The sequence below is a fragment of the Nicotiana sylvestris genome, chromosome 12 (assembly GCF_000393655.2).
Source record: "Nicotiana sylvestris chromosome 12, ASM39365v2, whole genome shotgun sequence".
Lineage (NCBI taxonomy): Eukaryota > Viridiplantae > Streptophyta > Magnoliopsida > Solanales > Solanaceae > Nicotiana > Nicotiana sylvestris.
The window spans coordinates 842545-862558 of NC_091068.1; the positions used below are offsets into that span (position 1 = coordinate 842545).

At 42.1% G+C, this 20014-nt stretch overlaps 1 protein-coding gene and 1 non-coding gene across 2 annotated transcripts; one reads left to right on the forward strand and one right to left on the reverse strand.

Annotated features, from left to right (window-relative positions):
• The first annotated feature begins 1798 nt into the window (after positions 1-1798).
• On the forward strand, positions 1799-1869 carry TRNAG-CCC (transfer RNA glycine (anticodon CCC)). Its single transcript has one exon. It is a non-coding gene; the product is annotated as a tRNA-Gly (tRNA).
• Positions 1870-2679: 810 nt separating this feature from the next.
• Positions 2680-7213, reverse strand: LOC104221177 (luminal-binding protein 4-like). Its single transcript, XM_009772175.2, has 8 exons — positions 7037-7213; positions 5444-5711; positions 5121-5335; positions 4804-5046; positions 4002-4481; positions 3744-3898; positions 3544-3626; positions 2680-3442 (listed from the first exon to the last, which is right to left on the reverse strand). The coding sequence occupies exons 1-8, from the start codon at positions 7095-7097 to the stop codon at positions 2947-2949; spliced, it is 2001 nt and encodes a 666-aa protein (XP_009770477.1). The 5' UTR covers positions 7098-7213; the 3' UTR covers positions 2680-2946.
• Between the last annotated feature and the right edge of the window lie 12801 nt (positions 7214-20014).

A 20014-nucleotide genomic window follows, 5' to 3' on the forward strand; every position in this document is an offset into this window, starting at 1 on the left:
CTTCTTCATATAGCCTTCAACAGGTCGCATCTCCAAATCTCCACCATAACCTTTGTCTCAACACACGTACGTGCATAGCATACCGGTCAAATTTCTTTAACAAAAATGCCGATTTGACGGTAATCATAATTTTATTACTCACAGTGCATAAGTTTGAAAGGTTATTACTTAACCCTATATTTTTGTTATATTATATTACTACATTATTTTATGACCAAATAAAGTTAGAAAAGTTATTAGATTAAGCGTAGAGAAGAGTGGGAAAACTAAACATATAGGGTTTGATGCTAGAGATATTCAACAAGATTTTCTATAGCAACAGCACATGGGGGAAGTTTTAACTAAAACATATATACCCTTTTCGTTTCAATTTAGATAAGGTATTTTGACTCGGTACGAAATTTAAAAAAAAAAGATTTTAAAATATGTGATCTTAAAAGCTTAAGGGGTAAAACTTTGTGGGGTCATAAAATTTGTGTGGTTATAAAAACTATTCATTGGGTAAAATAAGTAAAATGAAGAGTTTTTGAATTATTTCAAAATTTAAAAATATGTCATTTAATTTAGAACAGACTAAAAAAATACCTTAACTAATTTGAAACATAGATAGTTTTTAACATGACAGCTACGTTGAATATAGCATGAAGTCATCGTCTTTTTACCATCTCTGCGTGTCAACAAATTAAGGGCACCTTAGTTCAACACTTTTTTATTGAATCAGTTTTGCACAGATATGAAAAACTAAAAATAGTACATGTTTCAGTTTATGTGAACCTATTTCATTTTTGGTCCGTTTAAAAAAGAATGACCCCTTTCTAAATTTGGACACAATTTAGCTTAAACTTACAATTCTACTGTTAATGAGAAGCTTTTATAACCACACAAATACTCTGAACCCCTTTTTGACTTGTTTAGACCCACAAATTCCAAAAGTCTTCATTTTTTCTTAAATATCGTGTTCAGTCAAACATGTTCACATAAATTAAAACGGAGGAGTATTTAAATAGCGGTGAGAAAGTATGCCTTTCGCAGTTTGAGATCTATATCTTCTTTTCAAAGGTGAAATTAAAAAATAGTCAGATTTATAAGTGATAATTGAAATTTAGCCATAATTTTAAAAGTAATTAAAATTTAGCTACTTTTCATGTAAAGATAAATTTGAACAAAATATTGTTCAAAATCCGAAAAATATTCCAGCATAATATGCTGGGGTTCAAATTTTTTACATGTGAACTTCTAGCATAATATAATATAGTTTCAACATAATATGCTGGAAGTTCATACACAAGTGCACTAATCTCCAGTATATTATGCTGGAACTTTCTGTGTGCTGGAGTTCCAGCATAATATGCTGGAAGTTCATACACAGGTGCACCAATTTCCAGTATATTATGCTGTAACTTTTATTGTTGCAGCAAAATAATGGCTATTTTTTAATGACTTTGCAAGCGCTGATTATTTTTCAACTACCGATTTGAAAACGGGTTAGCCCGTATTATTTTGTTTCAAATTTCTAGATGCAGCCATGGATTTTATAAAGTAATACACTTGTGTTATTCAAGAAAATCTTGACTTCGATCTCCACTAATCTTTAGAGCCTACTATATTTGACTCTTATTATTTGTCATGAAGAATAAAGAAAATGAGAATGAGATCAATAAGATCAGTAAATTATAATAGAATCATTACCTAGCAATAATCTTTATCAAATATTTCAGTTTCAAGCCGTAGAATATAAAATATCCTATTAGGAAACACTTTGATATTTAATTAACTTCTCGATTGTTGGACACCGGAAGCGCATCTGGTGTAGTGGTATCATAGTACCCTCCCACGGTACTGACCGGGGTTCGATTCCCTGGATGCGCATTTTGTTTGCATTATTTTGATTTTGTTTGCATTATTTTGATTTTGTTTGCATTATTTTGATTTTGTTTGCATTATTTTGATTTTGTTTGCTTCTCATTGTCCTATGAATTTGAAACACCAAATATTTCTGTTACTATCTTGATGTTGTTACTGTTTTTTCATTCCTTTATTTCCCTTTGCTTTGCTATTGCGACTATGTTGAGCCAGGGGCCTCTTGGACATTGTTTCTCTACATGCACAAGGTAGGGATAAGATCGGCGTACACACTACCCTCTCTAGACCCGACTTGTGGGATTCCATTGGGTTTCTTGTTACTGCTTTTTCCATGTCTTTTTCATTCCTTTATTTCCCTTTTGCTTTGTTATTGCGACTATGTTGAGTCGGGAGTCTATCAAGAAACAACCTCTCTACCTGCATAAGGTAGGGGTAAAATCAGCGTACATACTATTTTCCCCATACTTCACTTGTGAGATTCCACTAGGTTTTTTGTTGTTATCGTTCCAGTGTTATATATGGAGTAAAAAAAACAACATAAGTGGCCAGCTAACTAAAGTGCTAGAAGTTTTGATATCATAAAGAGGGATTTTCAGTTTCTGAAAGCCAGTACAAAGGACTAAAAGGAGTCCTTAACAAGTTTTTGCCTCTTACAATAGGTTTCTTCATCAGTTCCTGTACAAAGTTTTGAACGGCCTTCCATCAATTTTGTGGGATAAGCAACTAGTGAAATGAGCTTGATGCTGATAAGAGTTGTTATTATAAAATCAACTGATGGAAAAAGGACATTACAACTAATAGCAAAATGGAAACATGTCATGTTAAACTTCATTCTGAATTTGATTCCGTTAAAATAAACTAATCTCAGAAGTTCTAAAACAGATCGAAGCAGAATACAAGTTTAAAAGAGGAAACATCCTTTCATAAGTATTTTCACCTCAAAAGACCAAGCGAAGGGATACCTCTTCCCTCGTACTTAAACAATGACAAAACTTGCAACTTACACTAAACTCGTCTTGGTCTATCCTGTATCCTCATGTTTTGCCTCTTTTCAGTGGTGTCAATGGCAGTGTTAAGTTAAACCTACAGTTCATCATGTCCATCTTCTTCTGATGATGATGAACCACCTGAGGCTCCGCCTGATCTTTGATAAACAGCTGTGATGATTGGGTTGCATACTGCCTCGACCTCTTTCAGCTTCTCCTCATAGTCCTCTTTCTCAGCGCTCTGGTTGTCATCCAGCCACTCGAGGGCTTCCTTTACGGCTGTCTCAATTTTCTCCTTCTCATCGGACTCGAGCTTGTCAGCAAGCTTGTCCTTGTCGTTAATCTGGTTTTTCATGTTGTACACATAGGTTTCAAGACCGTTACGGGCGTCAATCCTCTCCTTCACCTTCTTGTCTTCTTCGGCAAACTCTTCTGCCTCACGAACCATTCTTTCAATCTCTTCTTGGCTTAAGCGGCCCTTGTCATTTGTAATGGTAATCTTCTCTGATTTACCAGTACCCTTGTCTTCTGCTTTGACATTCAAAATACCGTTTGCATCAACTTCAAAGGTAACCTCAATCTGAGGTGTTCCCCTGTTCGAACAATAATCAGAATACCAAATCAGATCACCCCATCAAAGTGCAAAAACTCACTAATGAATAAAGAACATGCAAAAAGATGGTATGCTACAAACCTTGGAGCTGGAGGAATTCCAGTCAGATCAAAATTTCCGAGGAGCCTGCAGTCCTTGGTAAGACTCCTTTCGCCTTCATAGACCTGTCAGCAAAATATGGTACTTAACCTGTTAGATTCTGAGCATCGGAAGCATATATTAAACAACATCCCTTAAAAGGTTGATAGCGAAATTATCAGAATTTGTGGCAAAGACATTACCGAAATGGTGACGGTGGTCTGCTGGTCTTGGTAAGTAGTGAAGACTTGAGACTTCTTGGTTGGGATGACAGTGTTCCTAGGAATCAATTTGGTCATCACGCCACCAACAGTTTCAATACCAAGGGTAAGAGGAGCAACATCCAGGAGAAGGATATCTGCACAAATTTAAAAGCATATGTCAATTACTAAAGGAATTATTAATTGATCATATCTAATCACTAAACAGTCTATGGCATTAAAATCTATTGAAGAAAGTACCTTTAGTTTCGTCACCGCCCTCTCCACTTAAGATACCACCTTGGACAGCAGCACCATAAGCAACTGCCTCATCAGGATTCACACCCTTGTTAGGCTCCTTCCCTTCAAAATAGTCCTTCAGGAGTTGTTGCACTTTTGGAATTCTAGTGCTTCCACCAACAAGAACTATCTCATCAATTTGGTTCTTCTCCAGCCCAGCATCCTCCATTGCCTTCTTCACAGGTCCCATTGTCTTTCTGAACAGATCATTGTTCAACTCCTCAAAGCGAGCACGGGTTAGTGGTTCAGAGAAGTCAGTACCATCGAAAAGAGATTCAATCTCAACTCGGACCTGGTGTTGGCTACTCAGTGCCCTTTTGGCACGCTCAGCTTCTCTTCTTAGCTTACCAAGAGCTCGGTTGTCCTTGCTGATGTCCTTCCCATGCTTCTTTTTAATCAATTTGATAAAGTATTCCATAATTCTTTGATCAAAGTCCTCACCTGCAAGAAAAAACAGATTGATCAAACCAAATCTTGCAAACAAGCTGACTCATAAATGACAGTTCTAATCCTTTCTCATTGAAATGATGACCAATGTTATTTCATTCACGTGTTAGCACAGTTCATGAACCCAATATGAGAGCTCAAGCTAACGTAACAGTTAAATGAAAGCAGCCCAATTACAAAATCATCATTCCATTTACTAGTATCAAGTTGTTTGTTAAGATGAGCCAAATCCAGCAAATAGTAGAATAAGAATATGTTTAGAAGTAAGATTTGTGTTGATAATAATGTCGTAGACCACATAGTGCAAGATCCTTACCTCCAAGATGGGTGTCTCCATTTGTTGACAGAACCTCAAACACACCATTATCAATAGTCAGGACACTGACATCAAATGTCCCACCACCAAGGTCAAAGACGAGAATGTTCTTCTCACCACCTTTCTTGTCCAATCCATAAGCAATGGCTGCTGCTGTTGGTTCATTAATAATTCTTGCAACATTTAAGCCAGCAATAACACCTGCATCCTTAGTAGCCTGCCTTTGTGCGTCATTGAAATAAGCTGCAAAGTACAAATGGAATAAGTCAATTGGAAAAGAATGTCAGAACACACAGATTTTTCAGATCGCAACATACCAGGAACAGTTACTACAGCATCCTTAATTTTCTTTCCAAGGAAAGCTTCAGCTGTCTCCTTCATCTTTATCAGAATCATCGCACTGATTTCCTCAGGACTAAATACCTTAACTTCTCCGTCCTTGATTTTGACTTGAATGTAAGGCTTCCCATCCTTGTTCACGATCTTGTATGGGACAAGCTTCATATCCCTCTGAACTTCCTTGTCCTCAAACCTAAAGGTAAGAAAGAGCATCTATAAGCACAATATAAAGCACAAGACTAATGAATCATTTAAACTAGGAAAAATAAATCATTTAAACTAACTGAGAGCTGTCCATTACTTTCTTCCAATGAGCCTCTTAACGTCAAAGATGGTTCTTTCGGGGTTGACAGCCGCCTGGTTCTTTGCAGCCTCACCAATCAACCTCTCACCATCGGTGAATCCAACCCATGATGGCGTAATACGGTTTCCCTGGTCATTTGCTATAATCTCAACATGACCATTCTTATAAACTCCAACACAGGAATAGGTAGTCCCAAGGTCTATTCCAATAACTGTTCTTAGTTTGGTTGCCTCCTCTTTGGCAATCGAAAGTGCAGAAAGACAACCTGTTGCAGGCAAGCGTATGCCATTAGTAACACTAAACAGATTTGACTTCTCTTTGAAAAACCACACCCGACAAGGCAGAAGAAATTATAACTAAAGAGGGTCATCGACATAGATAAGATAACACATAAAGCCAACTACTTTTTGCACATGTGATGCTCACTCAGCTGTGTACATCCTTGTGATTATATAATAGATTAAAGAAAAGATATCAAAATACCCTAATTATATGTGCATCACGTTGACGTAACTACAGGCCACATGTCCACAAAAATCAAATAGCAGATTTCGCCAGGTATACCTTGGTAGCATGAGCTAGTTAGGAACTGATAATAATCCTTGCCATCATTAAATCGCTCCTACAAATTTGGAGTTATATGCAACTAAACTTGCCTTTGAAGTAAACCTGTCTAATTAATATCCTAAAAGCTCTTGAAATTATGAAATCAATATAGGATATGGGATGGCATATACAAGAAAATCAACTACTTGATTTAAAATGGTTCCTAGAAACAAAAAGTTAAATGCACATTGGCAGAATGTTCATCAAAATTTTGTTAAACATCCCTCTCAAAGAGCAGATGGATCACAAACGAGAAAGCATCTAATCGTTAAAATGCCGTTGCAAGTACTATATTCCCTGGAAACTATATTCACCTCGACCTCGAGGTATCATGAAAGAGTACAAAAGTAGTCTCAGTTTACAAATTAATGAAGGAGAGAACATGATATAGTAGGCACCGAATGTACAAAACCTACTCTAGAAACTGATATCAATTACTTCCTCCCTTCCAATTTATGCAACACTATTTCCTTATTAGTCCGTTATTTCACTTTAAACTTCTCATTTAACCCCTTAATTAGTAGTATCAATAGCTAAACATAGGTTAAAACATGTTTAATACCACAAGTTTTAAAGGTTTTCCTTTTTTTTATATATACATATCACCTCTATGCCGAGTTTGTTCTCTGTATTGCGTCAATTTATGTCACATAAAGAGCATAAGATTAGGACATTCACCAGATCTAAAAACTAATATAAAACCTACAAATCTAAGAATAAATCCATTACAATATCTCAATCAAGTACTCCTATTCCAAATTAGTTTTTTTGCTTTGTTTTTCGGTTTTTTTTGAGAATGATAGCAATCTGATCCAAAGTAGTTGAGCTCAGCTAATAATAAACATAACGGATCCAAATTACGACACATAATGACAATTTAGCATGTTAACAAACAGAAAATAACATGATAATTCCATTCTAAGCTTAAAAAAGCAAATAAATTAACAGATCTAGATCTAAATACGATGAATGGTGCATTTTTACCGAATAAAACGATAGCTAGCACCGCCAGAGAACTGCTCCGCCTCCAGTAGCCGCCACCCATGGCTTCAACTCTATTATACAAACTCTAATTAACAACTTCTTCACTCTTTTTATACAATTTAGTGAAAAAAAAATTATATAGTCTGAGAACAGTTGTTGAATGAGAAAGATTTGATTGAGGCCCCCGCCAGATGAGGAGGTATTTATAGTGTTGGAACGTGATAGTGACCCGTGGGTCTTCGGGTCAACCCGTTTAGTTAGTTTGCTTTGTTGGCGTCATTACTAATGACGTGGACCAATAAGAATTTGTGGCGGAGTTATTGCACCAATGAAAATCGATCTTGTGCTGGGATGATCTAAGCCTTTTCTTATTTTTCTGACCACGTGTCGGGCATGTAGAGGATGACTTTTTGACTTTTTTTTCATTTCGATTTAGAAAATGTGTTAATTAGTAGACGTGCCAAAAGGTTGCAATTCTATACTACGTTGTAAGTATTTACCTTAGTAACTTGACTCTATCACAAAATTTAAGTATGAAATTATGACTTGTAAAATTTGTAATCTTAAATATATCATAATATTTTTGTGGTTATAAGATTTTAAAATTTATGGTATTCATCAAAAGTAAATTAAAAAACTTATTACTTTTCAAAAATATAGAAAATAATGTGCCAATTCTTTTCGAAACGATCTAAATAATGAAATTAATATGACATAAACTGGAATAAAATTGAATTAGATGGAGTAACATATATACCTTATTTTGTTTCCCATACAGACATATATCTAAACTTTACAAGAGTTTGAAGTTTTATGGGTTCCTATGACGACCTTGAGTAATATATATAGATATATACACACAATAATAATTGAGTTCACAGTCAAATATTTATATTAAATATATGGTTTGGGCAAAAGCTATTGAGTTGACGAAAACCGATAAGCTATTGTGTTTGACTCAAAAGATTTCGAACTCTTTTTAATCAAATCAATCAATGATGAAGGGATAAATCGTAGCCGAAGATAATAAACTCTAGTATGACAATAGTAGAGAGATGATAATAGTTCAAGGCCAGTGGTTCTTTATGCAAAATCCCCCTTTTACAAGACTTTCACCCTTCTTATATACTGAGGGGTTTTCCCATAATCGTATGGACGACAAATTAAGAAATATCTAATGAATATTCCCTAGGTCACCTAACATGCCGAATCTACTGCCGATGCGGTGGTATCTCTCCTCCCTTCATAGGGTCGTATCCCTTTGTCGAATCATAGGTTTTTGGTCGTTTGCCGTACCCGCCATAGGTCGTGATCGATCAAATTCGGACCCATACAGTTAGTCCCTCCGCTTGTCGAGGTCGCAACTGGATGCGTCCTCGATGAGCGGACTCGATGCCTCCCTTAGGAGGAATTTGACTCGTCGAGATATTATGATGTGGCCAGCGAGATGTGGTTGTCATATTGGGCATAATATCGAAGAGTACACGCCACCCGGGGTGACGTTAGCTTCCACATGCATCATCATTACGCGGATTTCCGAAGTAAAGACTGACAGTTTGATGCTTAGTTTCCCGCGCTGATTTGAAACCTGTTGCCTCGATTCTGGCGCCACCCAACCCTATAAATAGGTGAAGGGTTCGATTCCTTTGAAAAACTTTGGCCATTCTTGATAATTCTTCAATCTTCTTTTCTGTTTTTACATTTCTTTGTTTCCGTTCCTTGCCGGAAATTTCCTTCTCTTTTACTCCATTTGTGTAACTACCCCTTCTTAAACAAAATCATGCCAAGGTCTCGTCGCATTGATGAGGAGGTTCCTGAGCCGCTCCATCGAACGCAGAACCTCTTTCCGGCAGTAGAGAGGTGGAGAGAGAAGAGGGTGATAGTCCTCTCACAGTGGAGGCGCTACTACTGAGGCATCCCCTATCTCGAAGTGACTTCCTCAAAGACCCGCCCCTTACTCCAAACCCCATACTCTCTGAGATGAGTCAGACTCCCCTTGATGCCCTCCGCATAAAATATGGTATCACTGCCCACGTAGAAATGACTCTGGCGGAGGGGGATTATGTTGACGTTCACAAGCCTGGGTACTGTGCCTTTTATGAATATCCCTCTATGATCGGCTACAGCCTTCTCTCTTCCCTCTAGCGGATGAATTCTGCAGATTCTATCATATTTTCCCGGCTCAACTTTTGCCGTACACGCTCAAGGTGCTTCTGCTGCTGACCAAGTACGCGGAATTAGGAGAATGCGACGTCTCTGTTCATCATCTCTTGCATTTATTTTCACCTGGTTTCCTTAGGGGTACCATGGTGCACTTGAGACTTCGTGGTGCAAAAGAGCTGGTGGTCGGGACGGACGACCATGCGAGCCGTAAATTTTGGCACAAGTACTTTTTCATCAAGACCGAGCACATTGCCTCTAACCTTGCCGGATTTCCAGAGCGGTGGAATAAAACTCGTAAGTATCGTCGTTCATTATGTACCTTCCCCCCGGTCCTCTGTAATTAGCGTAACTTTTGGTTACTTGTTGTTCTGCAGCTATGGGTCATCCGCCCTACCCTATTATGGGTCTCAGGAATTGGGTCACTAACCTGCTGCCCCATGCAGAGGAAACTCGGACTTGGTCTGCCTTCATACAACGTTATGGCCCCAGGGTTTCTTCAGGTAAATTTCTGCCTTACTAACTCATAGGTCGTGTGACCCTGCCTAACTGTATGGCCCTCTGTGACGACAGGTCGGGGGGCTTCCAGGCGAAGGGCGCTAGTCCCTGCTTTCAGACGATTCATTGCTACCACGGACACGCGATTCATTTTGTGTGAGTCTTTTCGGGGAGGTCATCCTCAACTTCTTCAACAGGGAGACTCGTCTCAGACTGAGGCCATAAGGGAAAAGGCCTCGTTGGCACCGGCCCCGTATCCTGTTGATGAATCTTCTAATGGCGACGAGCCGTTAGAGAGAAAAAGGAGAAGGTTGGAGCTGGGAAAGGGCGTGGCCACTGAGGCCGATGGAAGTGGGGCATCTCAGATGGCCCCGGTGCCCATGTTTATGGCCGATGCTAGTTTTTAGGGAGGTCTCCTCGAATGGAGAGAGTTGGCCCGAGAGCCGGTTCAGTGCGTTCCGCTGAAGGGGGCGCGTTGTCCAATGTCTGAGGACCTCGTGTCGAGGAGGACAGATCGGGCTCAGATGTCGTTCCGGAGGACGTCGATGAATTTTTGGGTCGCCATACCTATGTGAAGGTGAGGATGGACGGATCCGACCATCATGTGGTAATTTCGGGGAGTTACAACTTGCTGCTAATAGCAAGCAGGTTGCGTCGGCCCTTGCTCTTTTATGCGCCGCTCCTGAAAATGAGATGCTTGGGACGATGAGTGATGCGGAATTATCTCGGAGGGTCGCCGGTATGGCCTTGCAGGTATGTTTCTTCTTTTCCTTGTGTCGTAGAGTTGGTGTGGCAATGTTATCTATTTACTCTTAACTCAGCTCCTCTCTTTTGTTAGACCCTCGTCATGGAGGTGGAGAGAGAGCGTCGTGAATGGAGAAGGACGTGCCTCTATAAGAAGTTGTCGTCGAAATACCATCAATATCGTGCTAAGCATTGGGCGATGTCCGATATCTATCATCAGGATCCCGAGTTCCAGGTGTTCCGTGAGGGACTTAAGCAACGGGATGACCAATTGAAGCGCAGGGTAGAGGAGCTGAAGGAGAGGGACGAGGAGCTTGAGAGGGCTATCGCCCGTAATAGTGAATTAGAGGCCCTTCTTAAGGCGAAGGAGGACGAGATTGAGTTGAGTTAGGGGGTAACGGCTGAGAACGCCGATTTACAGCTGAAGATGGCTAGCTTGACCGCTGAGTTAGATGCTAAGGCAGTGGAGGCCAACGGACTTAAGGGCGAGTTGAACGCCAGTGCCGATAAGTTGGTCGCTGCCATTTCTGAGACGGTCTTTTTGGAGGATGCCCTCCGCCTATCTAGGTTGGAACTTACGAGGGAGAGGGAAAACTCCGGTCGTCAAATTGCGGGATTTGAAGGGAGTGTTAGGGAGTTAGAGGTGGACTTAGCCGCATTGCAAGGGCAGATGGCTTCGCTGAGGTCGAAGGAGGTAAACCGTCGTTCCCAGCCCTCAACGTCTCGTCCTTTAGCTGGTTAGAGCTCACCTCGTCGCTTGTACAAGTTATGGGTCCATGCAGAGGCTCGGCTCGATGTGTATAAGGCTTTTCATACCGAGGGCCGGGCGACGGAAGCGGAGGTTCAGGCGGTGCATGTTGAAGTGCGTGTAGCCCGTGAGTCGTATGGGTGCGACCCTCTTACTCCCGACGGGGAAGGTGTCAATTCTGATGATGCAAATCACCTTACTTCAAATTCGTGGTATGAATATGCCTACCCCGCTGGGGATGATATGTAGTTTTAGTTTGTACTACATATTTTGCTTGAGAATTTTGGCACGGGCCGTGCTAGGACCTGTTCGTAGGGGCAAATGTAAATGATATTTTTGTGGTAATATAAACTTTAATTTTTGTCAGTTTTTCTGTTTGTCGTTTCTTTTTTTGTTTGTTGCATGACACTTGGGCATCTATTGGGATGTTGCTTCGATTATCATCGAAGTAGAATCCCATCATAGCTCGGTCGAGGTCGAACTGATGTTTACGATGGCCTTGGCCATTGGGGTGTTACTTCGACTTGTCGGAGTAATATCCCATCGTAGTTCGAACGAGGTCGAACTAATGTCGATGGACTTGGCCATTAGGATGTTGCTTCGACTGTCGATGTAGTATCCCGTCGTGGTTCGAATAAGGTCGAACTAATATCGATGGACTTGGCCATTAGGATGTTGCTTCGACTGTCGTCGAAGTGGTATCCTGTCGAGGTTCGAACAAGTCGAACTAATGTCGATGGTCTTAGCCATTGGGGTGTTGCTTCGACTTGTCGGAGTAATATCCCGTCGTGGTTCGAACGAGGTCGAACTAATGTCGATGGCCTTGGCCTTTGGGGTATCCCGTCGTGGTTCGAACGAGGTCGAACTAATGTCGATGGACTTTGCCATTAGGATGTTGCTTCGACTATCGATGTAGTATCCTATCGTGGTTCGAATGAGGTCGAACTAATGTCGATGGACTTAGCCATTAGGATGTTGCTTTGACTATCGTCGAAGTGGTATCCCGTCGAGGTTCGAACGAGTCGAACTAATGTCGATGGTCTTGGCCATTGGGGTGTTGCTTCAACTTGTCGGAGTAATATCCCGTCGTGGTTCGAATGAGGTCGAACTAATGTCGATCGCCTTGGCTATTGGGGTATCCCGTCGTGGTTCGAACGAGGTCGAACTAATATCGATGGACTTGGCCATTAGGATGTTGCTTCGACTGTCGATGTAGTATCCCATCGTGGTTCGAATGAGGTCGAACTAATGTCGATGGACTTGGCCATTAGGATGTTGCTTCGACTGTCGTCGAAGTGGTATCCCGTCGAGGTTCGAATGAGTCGAACTAATGTCGATGGTCTTGGCTATTGGGGTGTTGCTTCGACTAGTCGGAGTAATATCCCGTCGTGGTTCGAACGAGGTCGAACTAATGTCGATGGCCTTGGCCATTAGGATGTTGCTTCGACTGTCGAAGTAGTATCCCGTCGTGGTTCGAACGAGGTCGAACTAATGTCGATGGCCTTGGCCTTTAGGATGTTGCTTCGACTGTCATCGAAGTGGTATCCTGTCATGGTTCGAACTAATGTCGATGGCCTTGGCCATTAGGATGTTGCTTCGATTGTCGAAGTAGTATCCGTGGTTCGAACGAGGTCGAACTAATGTTGATGGCCTGGGCTATTAGGATGTTGCTTCGATTGTCGAAGTAGTATCCCGTCGTGGTTCGAACGAGGTTGAACTAATGTTGATGGCCTTGGCCATTAGGATGTTGCTTCGACTGTCGAAGTAGAATCCCGTCGTGGTTCGAACGAGGTCGAACTAATGTCGATTAGTGGAGATTTGATTCTGTACATACAATGGCGATTTGATTTCATACATACGATGGAGATTACAATGGCGATTTGATTTCATACATACGATGGCGATTACAATGGCGATTTGATTTCATACATACGATGGCGATTTGATTTCATACATACGATGGCGATTTGATTGTGTAGTCCCTTTATCACTTCGCCCCGGAGATTGTATCGATGGGCCGAGGTGATGAACAACGTTCTGATCCACGGGGCATCCCCTTTGCCTCCTCGTTAAAAACCTCCTCGGGAAAACCCGATTGGGACAAAACCCGGGTGAGGGAAAAAGAGTACAACTTAGGTGACGCCTTTCAGAAGTGAAAATACTTGAGGTGGGCGACGTTCCAGTTATTTTAGAGTAGTTTTCCCTCCATTGTTTCTAGTTGGAATGCCCCTTTGTTTGCTACTGCTATGATTTTATACGGTTTGTCCCAGTTTGTTCCTAACTTTCCTTCATTTGGATTCTTTGATGCCTGTGTTTTGTCCTTGAGGACGTAATCGCCACTTTGAGTGATCGTACCTTGGCTTTCTTGTTGTAGTATCTTTCTACTTGCTGCTTCTGGGCTACCATTCTTATGTGGGCTATGTCTCTTCGTTTTTCTACTTCGTCTAAGTCTTGTAGCCTACTTTCATCATTATTTTCCCAACTTACGTTGGAGTATCTCAGGCTAGGTTCCCCGACCTTAACGGGTATGACTACGTCGGTCCTGTAGACCAGTAAGTATGGCGTTTCTCCCATGCTGGATTTCGGCATAGTACGGTATGCCTATAACACTTCAGGTAGTAGTTCGGGCCATGGCCCTTTAGCTTTCTCGAACTTCTTTTTCAATATGTTGAGTATCACTTTGTTGGAGGATTTGGCTTGGCCGTTGGTGGGAGGATGATATGGCGTGGAGAGTATCTGTTTGATGTGCCATTTTTTGAAGAATTCAGTCGTTCTTTTTCCAATGAATTGAGGTCCGTTGTCGCAACTGATTTCCTTGGGGATGCCGAAACGACATATAATATTTTTTCAAATGAAGGCGATGACTTCCTGCTCACGTATCTTAGTGTATGTACCTGCTTCCACCCATTTAGAGAAGTAGTCAGTTAAAACCAAAAGGAAGCGTACCTTGCCGCGTCCTGCTGGGAGGGGGCCGACAATGTCCATTCCCCATTTTATGAATGGCCAGGGCGAAATGACGGAATGGAGGAGTTCTCCTACTTGATGTATCATGGGGGTGTAGTGTTGACATTGCTCTCATCTTTGGACATAATTTGCGGCTTCTTTTTTCATGGTGGGCCAGTAATAATCAGCGCGGATGAGGCATCGAACGAGGGTGCGGTTTCCCGTGTGGGCACCATAGTGCCCTTCGTGTACTTCTTATAGTACCCATCTCATTTGATGTGGTCCAAGACATTTAGCCAGAGGGCCGCCGAACGTTCTTTTGTAGAGATCATTGTTTATTAGGCTATATCGGGCTTCCTGTACCCGGAGTTTTTTGGCCTCCTTCTTGTCTTGTAGAAGTGTTCCATCCTGCAAATATGCTACGAAGCGGTTATGCCAGTCCTAAGTTAAATTTATAGAATGTACCTCAACGTGGTCGATTGCAGAATGAAGGAGTGTGACCACATTCTCTTTGTTGATATTCTTGGTGGCCGCAGCCAGTTTATCAAGGCCATCTGCTTCGATGTTCTGTGCCTTGGGTATCTGGTCGAGGCGACACTCGTCAAACTCTGGTAGTAGCTTGTGGATTTCTGACTGGTACCTTTGTAGCCTCTATTCTTTGATCTGGAAAGTCCCGATGACCTGGTTCACCACGAGTTGGGAGTCGCAGTGGAGGACAATTCATCGGGAACCATATTTGAGAGGCAGCTTCAATCTTGCAATCATAGCTTCGTACTCGGCCTTGTTGTTAGTCATCTTGGGGCATCGTATGGACTGGCGAATCAATTCGCCCGTAGGGACCTCGAGGACGAGTCCCAGTCCCGATCCCGAGGCATTGGAGGCGCTATTGGTGTAGAGGACCCAGAGGTCGGTGTGTGTGGAGGCAAGAGCGCTTCTTGTTCTGCCTCGGGCAATATCTCCGTGCTGAAATCAATGAAAAAGTCTGCGAGCACCTGCGACTTAATGGCAATTCGCAGTTGATATGTTATATCTTGCTCGCTTAATTCTATGGCCCATTTGGTGAGTCTATCCGATAGTTCGGGTTTGTGCAGGATACCTCTTAGGGGGAAGGTCGTTACTACTTTTATGGGGTGGCATTGAAAATACGGTCTAAGCTTTCGCGAAGCTACGGCCAGCGCCAGAGCTAACTTTTCAAGGTGAAGGTACCTTGTCTCGACATCGATGAGAGTTTTACTGATATAATAAATTGGAGATTGCGTACCTTTATTTTCACGGACCAAGACTGCACTTACCGCAACTTCGGAGACTGCCAAGTACATGAGCAGACACTCACCTGGATCCGTTTTGATGAGCAATGACGGCGAAAACAGATATGCTTTTAATTTTCTCAGGGCGTCGACACAATCCTCGTTCCATTGCAGCCCGTGGTCTTTTCTCAGCACATTGAAGAACTTGTGGCATCTATCCGAGGATCGTGAAATGAACCTTGATAAGGCGGCTATTTTCCCCGTTAATTTCTGCACCTACTTTTTGCTGGTCAGTACCTCTAGTATCGCGTCAATGGCTTTGATTTGATCCGGGTTGATTTCGATTCCTCTCTGTGACACAAGGAAACCTAGGAATTTTCCTGAGGCCACGCCGAAGGCGCACTTCTCCGGATTCAATTTCATCCCTTGCTGCCTCAATATCTCGAAGGCTTCTTTTAAATGGCTAATGTGATCTTCCTTCTTGGTCGACTTTACTAGCATATCGTTGACATAGACCTCCATGGTCTTGCCGAGATATTCTTTGAACATTTTGGTAACTAACCTCTGGTAAGTGGCCTCTACGTTCTTGAGTCCGAACGACATCACTTTATAGCAATAAGTCCCTTGGTGAGTGATGGACGTCGTTTTTTATTGATCCTCTTCGGCCATTAGAATTTGGTTGTATCCGGAGTAGGCATCCAAGAAACTCAGCAGTTCATGCCCCGCCGTCGCATCGATCAGCTGGTTGATATGGGGTAACGGGAAGGAGTCTTTAGGGCATGCTTTGTTCCGATCGGTGAAGTCCACACACATTCGCCATTTCTCGTCCTTTGTTTTGACCATGACTACATTGGTGACTCATTAGGGTAATTTTAATTCTCTGATGGAACCGTTGGCGAGTAATTTATCCACCTCCTCGCTGACCGCTTCATTGATTGCAGCATTGAACTTTCTCCTCATCTGTCGTACCGATGGATAAAGTAGATCGACATTCAGCCTATGAGTGGTGATGTCCTTTGGGATTCCTGGCATATCTGAATGAAAAAAGGCAAATAGATCGGCATTGTTAGTTAAAAATTCACGATACTTACCTGGCTCTGAGAGGTTATGCCCTATGTAAGCCTTTTTTGTGTTGTCGGCGTTGTCCAATTGGACTGGGTCGAGGTCCTCTATAGTTGCCTTGCAAGTTTCTACGATGTCTGGGTCTTTGATGGCCTCTATTGGTGGGTCGGGTTTGGTTCTCGACATGGCTGATTGTTATGCCTGCGCACTTGCACCTTTCAGTTGTTTGGTGTGCGTGCAATCTTGGGTGATCCGATAGCATTCCCGGACGGTGCGTGGCTCGCCTCGGATGCTGAATATTCCCCACGGGGTGGGAAATTTGACCACTTGATAGAAGCTTGAGGGGACGACTCGTATGGTGTGTATCCATGGGCGCCCTATGATGGCGTTATAGACTGTTTCCTAGTTCATGACGTGGAATGTTGTTTCCAGCGTGGCTCCCCCTGCTAGGACAGGTAGCATTATTTTCCCGGACGTCCGCTCTACTGCATTGTTAAAACCCATTAGTGTTATGCAACACGGTATTATTTTATCCTCGAGCCTCATTTGTATGAGAACTCTCAGGTGAACGATACATGCGCCGCTTCCGTCTTCTACCATGATTCTTTTTACATCGGTATTAGCGATGCATAAAGTTATAACCAAAGCGTCATAGTGAGGGAAAGATAAACCGTCAGCATCGGACTTATCAAAGATGATACTGTCTTCGAAGTCGTCATATCGTTCGTAGGCAACCGTCCATTTGAGTTTGTGCGTGGTTGTGAACTTTACATGGTTCATTACCGTGTCGTTGCCGCCTCCAATGATCATCTATATGGTGCGTGCTGGCGATGGTGGCTTTGGAGGTCTTTAAGATGGATCACGTCCTCTGGCAAAGTTGGCCCTTCCTTTGTCACTGAGTAGTTCTTTCAGGTACCCCTGGTTCAACATCCTAACTACTTCTTGGCGTAGAACTATGCAATCCTCGGTCTTATTTCCTCTTTCTTGGTGGAATTCGCAGAGAACATTGGACCTTCTGGTGCTCGGGTCCGATTTCATCTTTTGTGGCCATTGTACCTTCGTGCCCAGCTTCTCCAGTGCATACACTATCTCTAAAGGGAAAACACAAAAATTATGAGCAGATAGTAGTGGAGGCATACCTCTTTCATTTTGGAGGCACGCAGTGTGCCGTTGCAAGGCTTCTGCGTGTCGTGGAGGGGGCACGTTGGATGTTCGAATATAGGGCTGATTCCTTTCTCGGTTGAAGCGTGGTGGTTGGTCTCTTCGCCCGTCATTACGTCGATCTCTCCTTACCTCGGTCTGAACTGACGTTAATCGCTGAATTGGGCCATTCAGATCATCCTCATCTGCTCTTACCTCAGCACAATAGGCATTATGGATCTCTTCCCACATGGTGGGGGATACTTCATGAGTCTGCTAAGCAATTTTTTGATTGCCTTCAATCTGTTCCTGTTTAACCCATTCTGAAAGGCTGCCATTGCCATTCCTTCTAATACGTTTGGGAGGCTCATCCTTACTCTGTTGAATCGAGCCAAGAAATCCCGAAGTCCTTCGCCCGTCGTTTGCTTGATCGCGAAGATATCATTGACCCTAGCTTCAGCCTTCTTCACCCCTGCATGAACGGTGGCGAACTTATCCGCCATCTCTTCAAATGTTGATATTGATCGTGCTGGTAGCTGGGAATACCATGCCAGTGCTCCCCCGTCAAAGTCTCGCCAAACATTTTTAACAACACAGATGGTACTTGCTCCTTTGACAGGTCATTGCCTTTTACCGCAGTAATATAATGGATTAGATGATCCTCCGGGTCTATGGTCCCGTCGTATATTTTCAGGTATGGCGGCATCTTGAATGTTTTTGGAATAGGATGAGGGGCATCCCCTTCGCTGTATGGCTGTTCGACGAATCGGCCCACATCACATTTTGGCAATAGCTTAGGGGCACCTGGTATTTTGTCAACTCTTTCCTGATGCTCCTTCATTTGATCTCAGAGCGTCTTGTTCTTGTTTTCCATCTCTTCCATTTTCTTTAAGATGGTTACGACTGCATCACCACCTGCATCATCTATAGTACGGGTGCTGCCCGTTCGTGTAGTGCTTGGTTCGCTGACAGTAACTGTGATTTCCATAGGTGGTAGGTCTTCGACATTTCCCTGAGGGTTTTTTCGAGCATGTCGCTCAGAGCACTTGTCAACCTTTCCTCTAGAAGTTTTTTGACTGCTGGTGGAGTTTCTCCTATCGTGGATGTGGCGGCTCTCCTTTCGTGCATGATCATTAGATCCCCGTGTGGATAAGGTGAGATCTCCCCCTCCGGTGCAACCCCTGGTGTTGTATTCTCGATGTCTTCTCTACCAGCTTCATTAAGGGAGTTCAGGAGGTTGTTTGAGACATCTGCTATCATCTTCGACCTCGCTTCTTTCTCCGCCATTGTTGGTTTTTATGGGGTTTGAAGAACAGTGATTGTCGTGCTCAAGAACCTAGATGATAACTATGATTTCAGCTATGGAAATCCCCACAGACGACGCCAAATTATTTGACTCAAAAGATTTCGAACTGTTTTTAATCAAATCAATCAATGATGAAGGGATAAATCGTAGCCGAAGATAATAAACTCTAGGATGACAATAGTAGAGAGATGATAATAGTTCAAGGCCAGTGGTTCTTTCTCCCAAATCCCCCTTTTACAAGACTTTCACCATTCTTATATACTGAGGGGTTTTCCCATAATCGTATGGACAACAAATTAAGAAATATCTAATGAATATTCCCTAGGTCACCTAACATGCCGAATCTACTACCGTTGTGGTGGTATCTCTCCTCCCTTTACAGGGTTGTATCCCTTTGTCGACTCATAGGTTTTTGGTCGTTTGTCGTACCCACCATAGGTCATGGTCGATCAAAATCAGACCCATACATATTGCACCACAATGAAGAATATTTTCAGCATTTTTTGGACCTAAAGTTGATATCTTGACCGGAGATGAAGACTATCAAACTTTAGGTCCACTATTAATTATACACTCAAAATATTTTCCTAAAAGGAAAAAAAGCAGACGATGTTGCAAGGAAAACAACAGACAAGTTAACTACAAGGCTTTGTTTCAATTCTTTAAAGCCATATTGAACAAAAACTTTTAGAAATGTTAGTTACTAAACAGAGTGGACACACCCTTTAGACTTCAATGAATAAATACACCCTTTAGGTTTTAAATCAGTTCTCTTCTTGTCCTTCTTTGTTTCCTTTAAATATTATTCTTAATATATTAATTATTGTTAAATATATTTCTCCTTAACATAATTTTAAGAAGTCCAAATATAATAGAATACCTGAACTCCTTCCTCTATTTCTTTAGGACTAGCTAGTCAAATGTAAACAATCCAAGTATTCAAAGAATAGGGGAAGCATACATCAAAATATTTTTCACTACAGGAATACTATCCACAATTCTAGACTACCATTTTTGTGAGTATGAACCACTGTTGAGGTTGGAATGGCAAGTGAAATTATGAAGACGACTTCACCTAAGATATGACCTATCCTGGCATGTGATGCCTGTGATAAGTGCAATTTTTCTAG

What these genes read in the sequence shown, in the direction of transcription:
- LOC104221177 (XM_009772175.2), bottom strand. Translation starts at nt 7,097, where the DNA reads ATGGGTGGCGGCTACTGGAGGCGGAGCAGTTCTCTGGCGGTGCTAGCT. An exon ending in GCTAGCTATCGTTTTATTCG is followed by an intron (nt 5,712 to 7,036) that starts GTAAAAATGCAC and finishes TGCCTGCAACAG; the next exon opens with GTTGTCTTTCTGCACTTTCG. An exon ending in AGACCACCGTCACCATTTCG is followed by an intron (nt 3,627 to 3,743) that starts GTAATGTCTTTG and finishes TTTTGCTGACAG; the next exon opens with GTCTATGAAGGCGAAAGGAG.